This window comes from Callospermophilus lateralis, chromosome 4 (genome assembly GCF_048772815.1).
Source record: "Callospermophilus lateralis isolate mCalLat2 chromosome 4, mCalLat2.hap1, whole genome shotgun sequence".
Classification (NCBI taxonomy): domain Eukaryota; kingdom Metazoa; phylum Chordata; class Mammalia; order Rodentia; family Sciuridae; genus Callospermophilus; species Callospermophilus lateralis.
The window spans coordinates 142,975,659-142,988,282 of NC_135308.1; the positions used below are offsets into that span (position 1 = coordinate 142,975,659).

A 12,624-nucleotide genomic window follows, 5' to 3' on the forward strand; every position below is an offset into this window, starting at 1 on the left:
AGAAAAAATGAACACATAATGAATAATCATGCCCTTCTGAGGCTTTGTGGAAGTGATGATGTTTATCAATGATAAAAAAAATAAAAGACCAATTTTTTAAAAGGGGTTGAGATTTTTTAGTTCAATTACCATAACTCATCAAGAGACTCTCTAAAAATAACCCTGAAACTTTCCAAATTCTTTAAACATATTACTACGATTTGTGTGTGTGTGTGTGTGTGTGTGTGTGTGTGTGTGTGTGATGTTGGGGATCAAACTATGGCCTTGCTCAAGCTAGGACAGAGCTCTAGCTACACTCCCAGCCCTTTCACTGTTATTAAAGATAAGCAGAGGGGCTGGGGTTGTGGCTCAGTGGTAGCGCTGCTTGCCTAGCATGTGTGAGGCACTGGGTTCAATCCTCAGCACCAAATAAAAAATAAACAAATAAAATAAAAGGTAGTATGTCCATTAAAAAAAAAGTTAAAAAGGATAAGCAGCATTTCCTTATATAGCAATCCCAACCATATATCAGAATTTATGCACCTGGCACGATCATCAGAGCACATATTCCATGTTACCCTATGTGTGTTCCCTACTTTCTGGCCTGATGGCGCTCCCAACGGGTAGAGCAGAGAAGCCTTGGGATGTAAGGAGTGCATGAATGATAAAACAGCTGTGACCTGGTCACCTGGCCTCCAAGCTCTGTCTTCTCCAGTCCATTCTGCAATTCTGCTTTCCCCACATCATCCCTACAAGAGGGCCTGGTGACTCTTCACCTGGCTGTCAGCTTACCTCGCAAAGATATTTTATCTCATTCTCCCTCACCCTCAGGCAACCTAATCCGCAGCGGCCCACCACACTCTTCTGGTGGCCTCTAGGTATATAGTGCACCTTACTGTTCTCTGCTTATTCTAATTTATGCCTTTGCGAAAGTGTGTAATTTCCATTAAACAAGCTCCTTAATCTCTGGCCCTATATTAGTTTCATCCACAAAATGGAGCTAACGACTCACTTTATTTGAAGGCAGAAGCTCTGGGACATGGAACAGATGTCTTTTGAGGTCCCATTTGCCAAGATCTCTCTACTATTTTTGTTCTTTCTTTTTTCCTGGTACTAGGGATTGAACCCAGAGACTATAGCCTGCCAAGTATGTGCTACCACTGAGCTAACCCCCAACCCCTGCCAACAATCGTTATCTTCACAGCACAGACTTTGTTCAGCAATGCTCACTCTTCTTCTGGCCCACCCTTTAGCTCCTCTCCAGTATCTCTTCTTTCTAAGCAAATCTTCCTGCCTCTCCAACCATCACCTTTCTCCTTCTCTCAAATCATTCTGTACTTCGCAGGCATCCTCATCCTCAACCATCTGCTGGGCTGGGGACACAGCTCAGTGGTAGTGTTGCCCAGTATTCAGGAAGCCTGGGTTCAATCCTCAGCACTGGGAGGAAAAAAATAAAAGAAGGAAGAGGAGGAACAAAAGGAGGAGTGGAAAAAAGCCATTTGCTTTCATTCTTTTCTTTGAGTACTGGGGATTGAACCTAGCAGCACTCTACCACGGAGTTACATTCCCACACCTTTTAAAATTTTGAGACAGGGTCTCATTAACTAGCCCACATTGGCCTCCAACTTGCCATCCTCCTGTCTCAGTTTACCAAGTAGCTGGGATTACAGGCATGCACCACTGTGCCCAGCCCGTCTGCTTTATTCTTTATTTCATGGGGATTATAGACTTCCTCATCAATTAGATTATATGTTCACAGAATAGAAGAAGCAGGTCATACTGCTTTTCCTTTAAAAAGAAATGGAACTTTAAAAAATATATCATCATTAAAGAATCCCAAAATAACATGGCATTTTAGACTATCCTTGATTCATATAGCTTAGGCACTTCATGGACTCATAACCTTCAAGCTTAAAAGAACCCTGCAGATCTTCTCATTCCATCGCTATGTTTGAAAGATGAAGAAGTGGACATCTACAGAACTTGAATAGGGGCACAGAGTGACTGAGCACATTCAGGAGTGTCCTGACCCCAGGCCATGCCAGGGCCACTCTCTCAGGAAGCTGGCTCTTGGTAGGGCTGCCCATGACCTCTAGAGACCCCTACAGTCTCTCTTGTCACTAGCCACATTTTATTACTTTACTTGGTTCTATTTTAATCTGTCCAAAAGAGTTTTTTAAAAGCTTCAAGCCTTCTTATGAACTGAACAATTTTATACAAGGGTTTTTCTATCAGTATATTTTTACTTTCCTGATCTAAATAAAACATGATACAGAAACGTTTGCAACATGGGATGGCAAAAATTATTTACCTTGAGTGTCTCTGTAATCTCCAGAGTCTTCTAAGAGATTCTTCAAATAATCTAGGAAAAAAAAATATTATAGCCTTTAGCACAATGAAGTTACTGAGCCTCCAAACACTACTTATTCAGTATTCCACTTGGTTTTGTTATTCTCCAACTTGTGCTGACTTTCTAAAAACATGGACAAATAAAGCCTTGAAAATAAAATTGAAATCAGGATTTAGAATCAGAGCTGCACAAACCCTTAGAAGGTTTCTATCTTTGTGAAGGAATCAGATGATTGAGTAAAAGAACTCACTCAAATCACATGATCTCTTTGTTCCAGAGCCAGGACCAAAATCTAGGTCTCCTGGTGCCTGTTCAGTTGTTCTTTTGCCCCAACAGATATCAAACATCTTAACCGCCAAATCTAGTAATATAATATATATACATATACATATGTATGTATATACATATACACATATACATATGTATGTACATGTGTGTGTGTGTGTGTATATATATATATATATATATTTATGGTACTGGATACTGAGCTACATCCACAGCTCTTTCTATTTTTTATTTTAATAGGAACTTGCTAAGTTGCCCAAAATGGCCTTGAACTTATGCTTCTCCTGCCTCCAGTTTCTGCTGGAATTATAGGCATGGGCCACTGCACCCAATCAGATCTAGGATAAAATTCTAAGACAATTAATCTAAGCATCCTTCAATGACTAGGGCACCAAAGGAACTCAATAAATGTGTCTGAATCAGTGGTTTTCAAGTGGGGACACATTTACTCACCAGGGGACACCTGCTAATGTCTGGAGACATTTTTAGTTGTCACAATTAGGGCTAAGGGGGTGCTATTGGCAGCTGGTGGCTAGAGGCTATGAAGCTGCTAAACACCCTGTAACAACAAAGAATTATCTGGCCTAAATGTCAATATGCCTGAGGCTGAGAAATCCTGGTCTATATGACGATGGCTGACAAATAAACAGTATGGTATATAGTACTTCTGAAAAGACAGAGGAAACCGAGGCAAACAGTTGTATGTAACAAATCTTCAACACCAATGAATGTCACAGGAGTTCAAGGGAATACCTCCTTCTCTGCTGAGAAACACAGGATGGCTTTCCTGTATCTATCAAATCAGTGTAAATTCCTTTCCATGAAATTTATCATATCCCACTGCCTTGTCCGTTTCCATTCATCTGACCCTTTGTCCTTAACCACATAATGGGTTGTGCATAATTCCTTCAACACTCCCCACGTTTCCTTGCTCCATGCTCTTTGTCTCTAGGACTCCTTTCTTCTAAATCCTTTTCTCTGTCACTGTATATAATTCAAGTCATATTCTGTGTGTATGTGTGTGTGTGTGTGTGTATATGTGTGGTGTATGTGTGTGTGTGTTTGTGTGTGTATGGGCGGGGGATTGAGTCCAGGGCTTCTGCATGCTAGCATGTGGTCTCCCACTGAGCTATACTCCTAGCCTTCAACTCAAATTTTTCAAGGATTATCTCAAATTTTTGTTTTCCTACAAAACTTTCCATTTGAAAGAACCATTTTCTCCCTGTGAATAGGATCTGACATGGCAGTTACTTGTTTTATGCCTTCTATCATTTTCTTTTTCAGTGGACTCAAAGCTCCTTGAGGACAGGATCCACATCACCTTTGCACATAGGGGATAACAAATGCTTAATGAGATAATTTTTTTTTTTAAAAAAACTGGGAACTGAACCCAGGGCCTTGCACATGCTAAACAAGAGTTCTACCTCTGAGTTACACTCCAGTCCCCCAACATTTTATTTAAAGGCAGGATTGTGTCTTAGTTTAGGTAAAAGGCAATAAAGGCAGAAAACAATCTGAATGCCAGTAGGAGTCCAGAAAATAAAAGGAGGAAAGGCATGTTCAAAGACTGAATGCATTGCTATCAGACCCAATCTCTATTTAGCAACACTATGGAACAGATACAGTTTCATCCTGTTGATTCTGAAGTCATGCTCAAAGGCACAAAGGAAAACTTGGATGTCAGTGCCAGCTTTTTGAACGTAATAATGACCCACACACGCCCAACTGCTGAAACTTCCTAAGTCATTGAGACACTGATCCAAGAGCCTGTGTAAGTCTAGACATGCATATTATCAACACCCAGCACTGGCAGTGAGCTGTGGTGAGACATTGTGTATAACCACACAGACGTTCCCTGCACCGGGGCCTAGGTTCCATCCTGGCGGGAATCACTTCACTATTTACATCTTAAACTAATCTCAACTCATAGGTTGAAGAGCATACCTCTGATGGAACAACTACTGAAAACCACAGAAATTAACAAAATACATTAATATACATTACACTTAGCTCTACTTAGAAATGAAAAAAATAACCTTATTCTCATTCTGATTCCTTCTGTACATAAGCCATGTTTGGCAAATCCAACTGTTTAATAATCCCGTGGCTGGGAGTGATGTGGTTGAGACAAACTTACCTTTCTTGTTAGAGGTTCTCAATGCCTGAGATACCTCATGAATCAAAAGTAATTTTCTTTAAGCTTTTAGTCAGTTGAAGTGTATGGAAAGGAAAGCAGGTTTGCTAAAATACCAGATACATGACAAATTTCAAATTTCAATTTTGTCTTCAAGACTGAAGTATATTTGAGCAAACAGAGATTTCTCTACACCAACGGCTCCCTAGAAGATGTCCATATTAGGAAATCCTGACCTCAGAATCACTGTGCTGAGTGAGCCTGATAAGCTCACTTTTGAGCTGCTTTTTGTTTTGCTTGTAATTAAGTTTGACCACAGGCCTGTCAATCTGAACTTTTAAGAACCAAGTCTATATACACAAATTGGCTAAGCAGAAAACATGCCACAAAGGTGCTGCAACATCATGCTATCGTGGAAGTGATGGATTTAAGTCTGCTCTCTTTGCCAATTTTGGAAAACCTCTTAATGTTTTCCAAGATCCAATTTTCCAACTTATCCCTCCATGTATGCTTTTAGGGTTGTGTAGCCATATATCCTTCGGAGAACTTCTACCTTTTCAAGAAGACAGGAATATGATCCCCTTAAACAGTTATGAATCACCCAGTGCCTTAGATGCAGCATGATAAGTGTCTGACTGATCACCCTGAGTCAGACGGGAGGAGCACTGAAACCGCGAGCTGCCCCAGTGACTGCTATAACCAAGGTGGAACCCAGGAGAGGAGACTAGACAGACAGGCCTGCATTGGTCATGGGAATTATTTACCACCTACCACTTAGGACCAAGCTTCCTGGAGAAACTTTCATAATAACAATGGGGAGAATAGTCATTTCAGTTTGCCATGTGAAGCTTGTAGTATCTTATGGCTTTCCTGCTCCTGCCCAAACTAAGCAAGCACTGTTCAAAATTTCACTAGTAAAAGTGCATCAGATGTCACTCACTTTTTTTGTTGTTTCTTTAATCAAAGAAAAATGAAAATTGGTGCAGTGTATGGGCACCACAAAATGTCTCCTCTGGCCACCAGGTGGCACCGTTGATTTATAAGTTAATTAACTCCTAATCAAAGCCTGTCAAGTAGCATAAAAGTAACAGAAACACAACAAGTGCAATCTCCAGGGATATATGCAAGTTAGCTTTTTACTCTCGCAAGGCCAAGGATGAAAAGAGGAGGGCCTAGCAAATACAACACCTGGTTAAAGGTCTAACTTTTCTCTGTAAGAGTTCCTAGTAAGCCTTAGTACTCCTTGATTACCTCATCAGCCATTAGCCAACTGAAAAGAGAAACTATTCTGAAGCTCTACAGTTAACCTTTACTAAAAATTAGTCATCAGTGGGAAGCTGGGACTCTCTACATTGAACTCCTAGTCAGATTCCTAGACTGTGTGCTGAAAAAGTGTTGGTGGCAGAGCACAGAGGAAATGAGCATATGAGGGGGTAACATTCCAGAGACAAGTGTTTTGAATTTAAGGACATTTCTTGCTTTGTATTATTCAGATTTCCTCCCTCCATAAATATTTAGTGAGCTCAGCAACACATACAGAATTACAGGATCCTGAGAAATCCTGGCTTGTAAAACAAACTACAGACCATTTTAAAAACCCAAACAAACATCTAAGCATCAAGTTACAAGATTGACATCTTCAAGGCAGCTTGGTGAAGTAGACGAGAACCTTGAAAGGAAATCAGAAGATGGAAATTCTTACTCCCCTGGTCTAGTCATGTTGAGTCAAGGCTCAGTCCCTTAAAAATGCATTTTTATTCTTTTTTATTTATTTTTGTGGTGTTGGGGAACAAACCCAGGGCCTAACACAAGTGCGCTAATCACCGAGCTGCACCTCCAGCCTCCACAGCATTTTTGGATGTCAATATCCCCATACATAAAAGAATCAGGCTGGCAGGTTGGAAAACTGTGATGACTCTCATTCTAAAGCACTGTGAGGCACACTTTGTTTAATTCTAAAATGCATTAGGAGAAATTTGGAGGTTCAAAAACAAAAGAGAAAACTTAAACCACGAATAACATCTCTCTAAAATAATAAGTACAATTTTCAACTATTTCCTTTTCTAATAAATGCTCAATGTGACATAGTAATATATAGAATTTTATACTCCACTTTTGCCCATGATGATCTTCCCTTACATCTGTTGTCCAGGCAATAATTATAAATATCATCCTTTTTTGCTCTTGAAAGTTAACAGGTTCAGATGATAAGTGGTAAGTAGTGTTTGTTGTAGTACTGGTTCTTGAACCCAGGGGCTCTCTACCACTAAGCTACAATCCCAGCCCTTTTTATTTTTTCTATTTTGAGACAGGGTCTTGTGAAGTTGCTGAGGTTGGCCTTGAACTTGTGACCTTCCTGCCTTAGCCTCTTAAGACACTGCGATTATAGGTGTGCACTAACACACCTGACCCAAGGTATGCACAAATGCTAAAACTGTGGGTTTCGCAGGGCCAAGAAAGCCGAATCAATTTATCCTTACATCCCCAGCACCTACAACAAGATCTGATACATATTTAATCAACATTTGCTGAATTTACAATGAACTAAATGACACTCTACAGTTACCATTTCTTGCTTCAGATTTTACTAGGCAGTTGAGAGGATATTTGGAAGATGCCATTGGGAATTAAAAAGTGCTATGGTCCTGGGGCTGGGGATGTGGCTCAAGCAGTAGTGCGGTCACCTGGTATGCATGCAGCCTGGATTCGATCCTCAGCACCACATACAAACAAAAATGTTGTGTGCGCCGAAAACTAAAAAATAAATATTAAAATTCTCTCTCCTCTCTCTCTCTCTCTCTCTCTAAGAAAAAAAAAAAAAAAAGTGCTATGGTCCTTGGCTGTAATTCTTCTGTTTCTCAAACACTAGTTCAATTCTGGTTCCTAAATATGTGGCCCAGGCCTGCCTCTTGTACATGTAGTATTGTCCTAAGGCGCGGAAAAAAAGTGCCCCTTTTGGATTCTCAGCCTCCAGGCTAATGGCTTGGAAAGCAACCAGTACCTTTCTGTGAATAAGAAAAGGCCCCTTCATTTGGGCAGATGCACCCCTCAGCAGGTACAAAATATGGCCACAGAGCACAGGCTGCACTCGGATCTCACTCAGGTACCCTGGGGCAGAGTACAGCCACATGAGGAAGCTTGTGTCTGTACTAGACTTTGAAAACTGTAGTCCCAAAGTTGTACCCCCAGAGGACGCAGGAACCAAAATTGTCTCCAGGCTCATCCTAGTTTACTTTTGCAGCAGATCTCACAATGGACAGAAGAATTTCCCCAGGCTAGGCATACCCAAAATGCCCTTAGATGATGAGTCAAAGCCACAAGAAGTCTCTCATCGAAAGTAAACACCCATTATTTTGCCTTGGCTGAGACTATGCTTCTTAGTGGATACATTTTCCAATCAGTAAGGCTGCCAGTTTATCAAGTGAGAATCATTAAAGAGTACAGAAATGGCCTTGGCATAGTTAACCCACACTTAAAAAAGCTCTTATCCGTATTTGTCCCCACCATCCTATCAACAAAGAGTAAATTTAGGTTTATAGCATATTTTTGCTATCCAACAGCCCAGTGAAGAATAAAGAAAATATAAGCACAAAGTAAGTTCAAATTTAACTAAATTTCAGTGTTTTCTCCAGTTGGAACAGTTCCTGATGGGAGCCCATGACTCCGACAAAAACTGTGCGAGAAACTCTAGCAACAAATTCTGCTTGCTAAATCTTTGCCAAGATAAGTCCCAGCAACCGAGGCATTTGGCTACTTCCAGGGAATCTGGGTCAAATCTGTACTCAGAATTGGAATAAGAATGGTTTTGCAGTAAGGTCTATGGGGAGAAGTCAGGGTCTCAGCAATCTTGGATGGGCAGAAACAAGCACATGAATATGTAACTGAAACACAGATTTTTCTTTCCACACTGAATGGTAGGCAGCCAACCTACATACCTATGACATATCACCATGGAAATCAAGGTATTTTAAATAACACCTCACAGTTGCAGCAGAAAACTCAAAATATTATTGATTCTTACCATTACCTTAAAAAGCATGTTAATTATTGGATCTGCTACCAGATCTTATTTCATGAAGTCCTAAAGAAGCACAGGTATTACTATGCCACACTTTTAAGATATTTTAGGGCAACAAATTAGAATAAATAAAAAATTTTTAAAAAAGCTAACAAGTAATAACTTCACATTTACTTTAGCTTTATTTAAATTCATTGTTTCTTTTATGCATTGTAATGAATCAAATCTATTTAAAGGTCAGTTTGAATATATTTAAAAATTAATTTCCCTTTATTAAGTAAGAAAGCTGCATATTTAGCTTTTAGGTCAAATTAATTAAACGAAGAGTATGATGTCATTAATTTTCACTAATAAGAATAAAAAAGAAAATTTCAGTAAAAAAATAATATATATATATATATATGTATATATATTTTAGGGCTGAGGGTATGCTTAGCATGCACAAGGCCCTGGGAGTTCTGTCCCCAGTCTAAATAAACAAACAAACAAATAAATAAATTTAATAACTGTTTTTCAGCACAATTAGTTTTCCTTTCAATCTTATGTAATTAATCTTACAACTTAAAAAGTTTTTCTGAGAGGGACACAGGCTGTGTTAAGATTTCCAGCTAGATCCAAGCACAAAAAAAGTGAAGAATTCCTGTTCTACGAAGAAAGTGAGATTACATTGAAAAGCTCTAAGGTAACACAACAGGTACAAAAGTGTGTTTACCTCTGATATCCTAAAGTCTTTCCACAGTATTAAAATACTTCACAGATATAAATTATTTAGTAACATCTTTCTCAAAACACATTGTTCAAAACCACAATTCAAAATGACTTGCAGCAGAGCAAGAGCTGAGCTAATTCACAGCAGCAGTTCTGAATGGTATCATCCTCCTATTTCACATGGACAGAACTGCCTTATTTTAGGGCCTTTGGGCTCATCAGAAACTAAATTCCTTGGCTGTAGTCCAGGACAGCCTCACTTTCTATCAAGTTCTGCCCCTAGAGAAAGTGTTAAGAGTGACTTATATTAGCCTTGGATTTTTAAAACAAATACTTACTTAACAGAAGTTTTGTTTTTTAGTGTGTGTGTGTGTGTGTGTGTGTGTGTGTGTATTTAAGAGTAATCCACTAGTTTGAGTGCTTGAATCTGATTATAAGCCTGTTCACAGCTAAGTTTATAGCGCCAGAATACTGTAACAGATGTGTTTAATAATCCAGGTTCTACCGACATGGGAAATCCTGGATTCCTAAAACCTAAGGGAATTAATACCATCCTAGACAAAAGGAAAACACTACAGGAAAAAGTAATATGATATATTGTGAAAGCAACTTTATTTAATATAAATATTTTGAACAAGATCAAAGAAACTACCTGATCCACATTGAATCAAAGTTCAAAGGATTGTTTCTCCCCTCTAAATATACAAGTGGAAAAGATTTTTCAGAGGAATTTTTAAATTATATTTTTCATTATATTTTCCCTTCTATGATCCTCACTGATTCAACTTGTTTCAGCACCAATGTAGTAACTTTCCACAAGTGAAAGGCTCTTTATTGAAAAAAAAAATTATACAACATATAACACAGGTAGAGGAAAAAAACTAAAAGAATCTATGATAGTCATCTCTGGATGGCAGAAGATGAAAAGGGATTTTGCTTTTTTACATAACCTGTATATTTGCGTAGCATAAAATATTCATTCAAGGAAAAAAAAAAGTGACCCTTGCAAAAATAATAAATCACCAGAACATTCTCACTCAAAATGAGCAAATAGCTGTGTGACTGCTATTTGCACTTATTTTGCCTCTGACTTAAATGGCTTTACAATCTAGTTGAGAAGACCTAACACAAATTTGTAGAATAATTAAATCATTGAAAGATTCAGTCACATAACAAATGGTGAGAACAAGGATTTTTAGGATGGAGGGGAAGAAGAGCTCAGTGGGAGCCTAAGCAGTTGGGTGAAGCCTCCGAGAGGAGGCTGTAAGCCCCACTGGGGCAGGAGCCACTGCTGAGCTGTCTGCCAGTGTCCAGCTCAGGGTGGCTCATATTCATATCTGCTGAGTGAGTGGTGAATGAGAGAATGTGGCCTTGAAGGACATGTTTTAGGAGATTGTGAGAAACCTTCTGCAGTTAAAGAAAAGGAAAAAAAAAAAAAAAAAAGGTTTGGAATTCTGGGTTATAAACTACTACAGATAAGGACATTTTCAACTTTTATAGTTAACAGAATGAAAGTGTGTCCTAGGCAAAGGCCTTAAGCAATAATATGCTAAGTGACACAGGGTGTGATAAGATGTGGCCAGACCAGTATGGAAGGGATTGCTGCAAGTGCTGTGTTGAGAAAGGCTGATCTGGATTATCACAAGGAAATGGAAAGAACAGGGATCAGAGGAGCAAGAAAACTTGTTGGTAGATCCTATTGGGAAGAAGAGGTGAGAGGGAAGGACTTCAGTCCTTCCCACAATCTCGTGCCTGGGAGACATGAAGAATGTTTTGACTCTTCAGTGTTTCTTCGTGATCCATCCAGCCAGCAAACATTCATTGGTGCTACTGCATCGGGTTGTGAGAAGGAGCAATTTTTCACTTCCCTGAGGCTTTCTTTCTTTCTTTCTTTTTTTTTTTTTTAATATTTTTTTAGTTGTAGTTGGACACAATATCTTTATTTATTTTTATATGGTGCTGAGGATCGAACCCATTGCCTCACACATGCGAGGCAGGTGCTCTACCACTGAGCTATGGCCCCCAGTCCCTTCCCTGAGGCTTTCAATTGACTGAGTCCCCAACATGTGTTGTGATCTGTGCCAGACATAATGGGGGACAATAAAGACAATTCCTACCCTGCAGACACATGAGGGTAGGAAACAAGCATCAAAAGTAAATTAATGTGGCTCCTAGACAATGTTTGCTTCCCTCCTGATTGCTGCTTCTTGATCTCCATACTTCACAACCTAAAACAGGATCTGAACCCCAAACAGACTTAATCTAGCCCAATGCCCTGGCACAGAGTAACCAGTATGAAAGAAAATTTACAAGCTTTTAGGCTTAAATTAAGTAAATTACTCACTTTATTTTTCCTTAAATATTTCATTATATAACTGTACATATTCTCCTAAATCCCATATGTGCCTTAATTAATACTATTTAGGTGAACTTTGCAGGACATGTCACCTCTCCAGATGTGCTAGATCCTACTTGGAGTTGATTAAAAAAAAAAAAAAAATTCTACCAAGAATTCATATTATTCATTCATTCAACTTTTGCTGTTTGGAGGACTGAGCTTGTGAATGCAAGGCAAATGCCCCCCTACTGATAATTTAGTTGGAAGATTTTTACTACAATAAAGGAAGAGAGAGGCTCAGTAGAATACCCTAGAGAACCTAAAATTGTTCAGGAAAAAAACCGGTGCAAAACAAAAGGATGGTTATTTGAACAAGAGTGAGGATTTAAGTGGGGATTTCCACTTAATCTTTCTCTAAAGAATTCCAAAAGAAACCCTACTTTATCAGTCCTTTATCTATGCATTTTTCAATCTTCCCCTCCAAAGAAAGCAAACTGGGTACAAATCTCTACACTCCAAGGCAGGCACAGGAACCATCCCCCATTCTGCCTAAAATATGTGATAAATTAACTTTACTACAAGGAGTTGCCTCAAATAAACTCTCATTCTTCCTTTCTGTTCCTATACATCTGGAATACCTTTAAATTCCAAAACATAAATCAAAGTACTTATTTTAACAAGGTTATTTTGCAGGATTAAATCAATTGAGTTGTTTATCCAATGGGGACCCATTTAATTAACATACTTAAAGAGATGCAAACTTAAGACTTAAAGTCTAAACATAAGTGTATAGACAGGGTCATGTTGGCAGT

General features: G+C 39.0%; 1 protein-coding gene across 2 annotated transcripts in view; it reads right to left on the reverse strand.

Moving 5' to 3' along the window:
• The window catches only part of Fgd6 (FYVE, RhoGEF and PH domain containing 6), a 120,524-nt gene that overhangs the window by 32,763 nt on the left and 75,137 nt on the right, over positions 1-12,624 (reverse strand). For both annotated transcript variants that reach the window (XM_076854965.2, XM_076854964.2), the window contains exon 9: positions 2,291-2,341. In XM_076854965.2, coding sequence (XP_076711080.1) covers positions 2,291-2,341 — 51 coding nt within the window. The remainder of the gene's footprint in view (positions 1-2,290; positions 2,342-12,624) is intronic.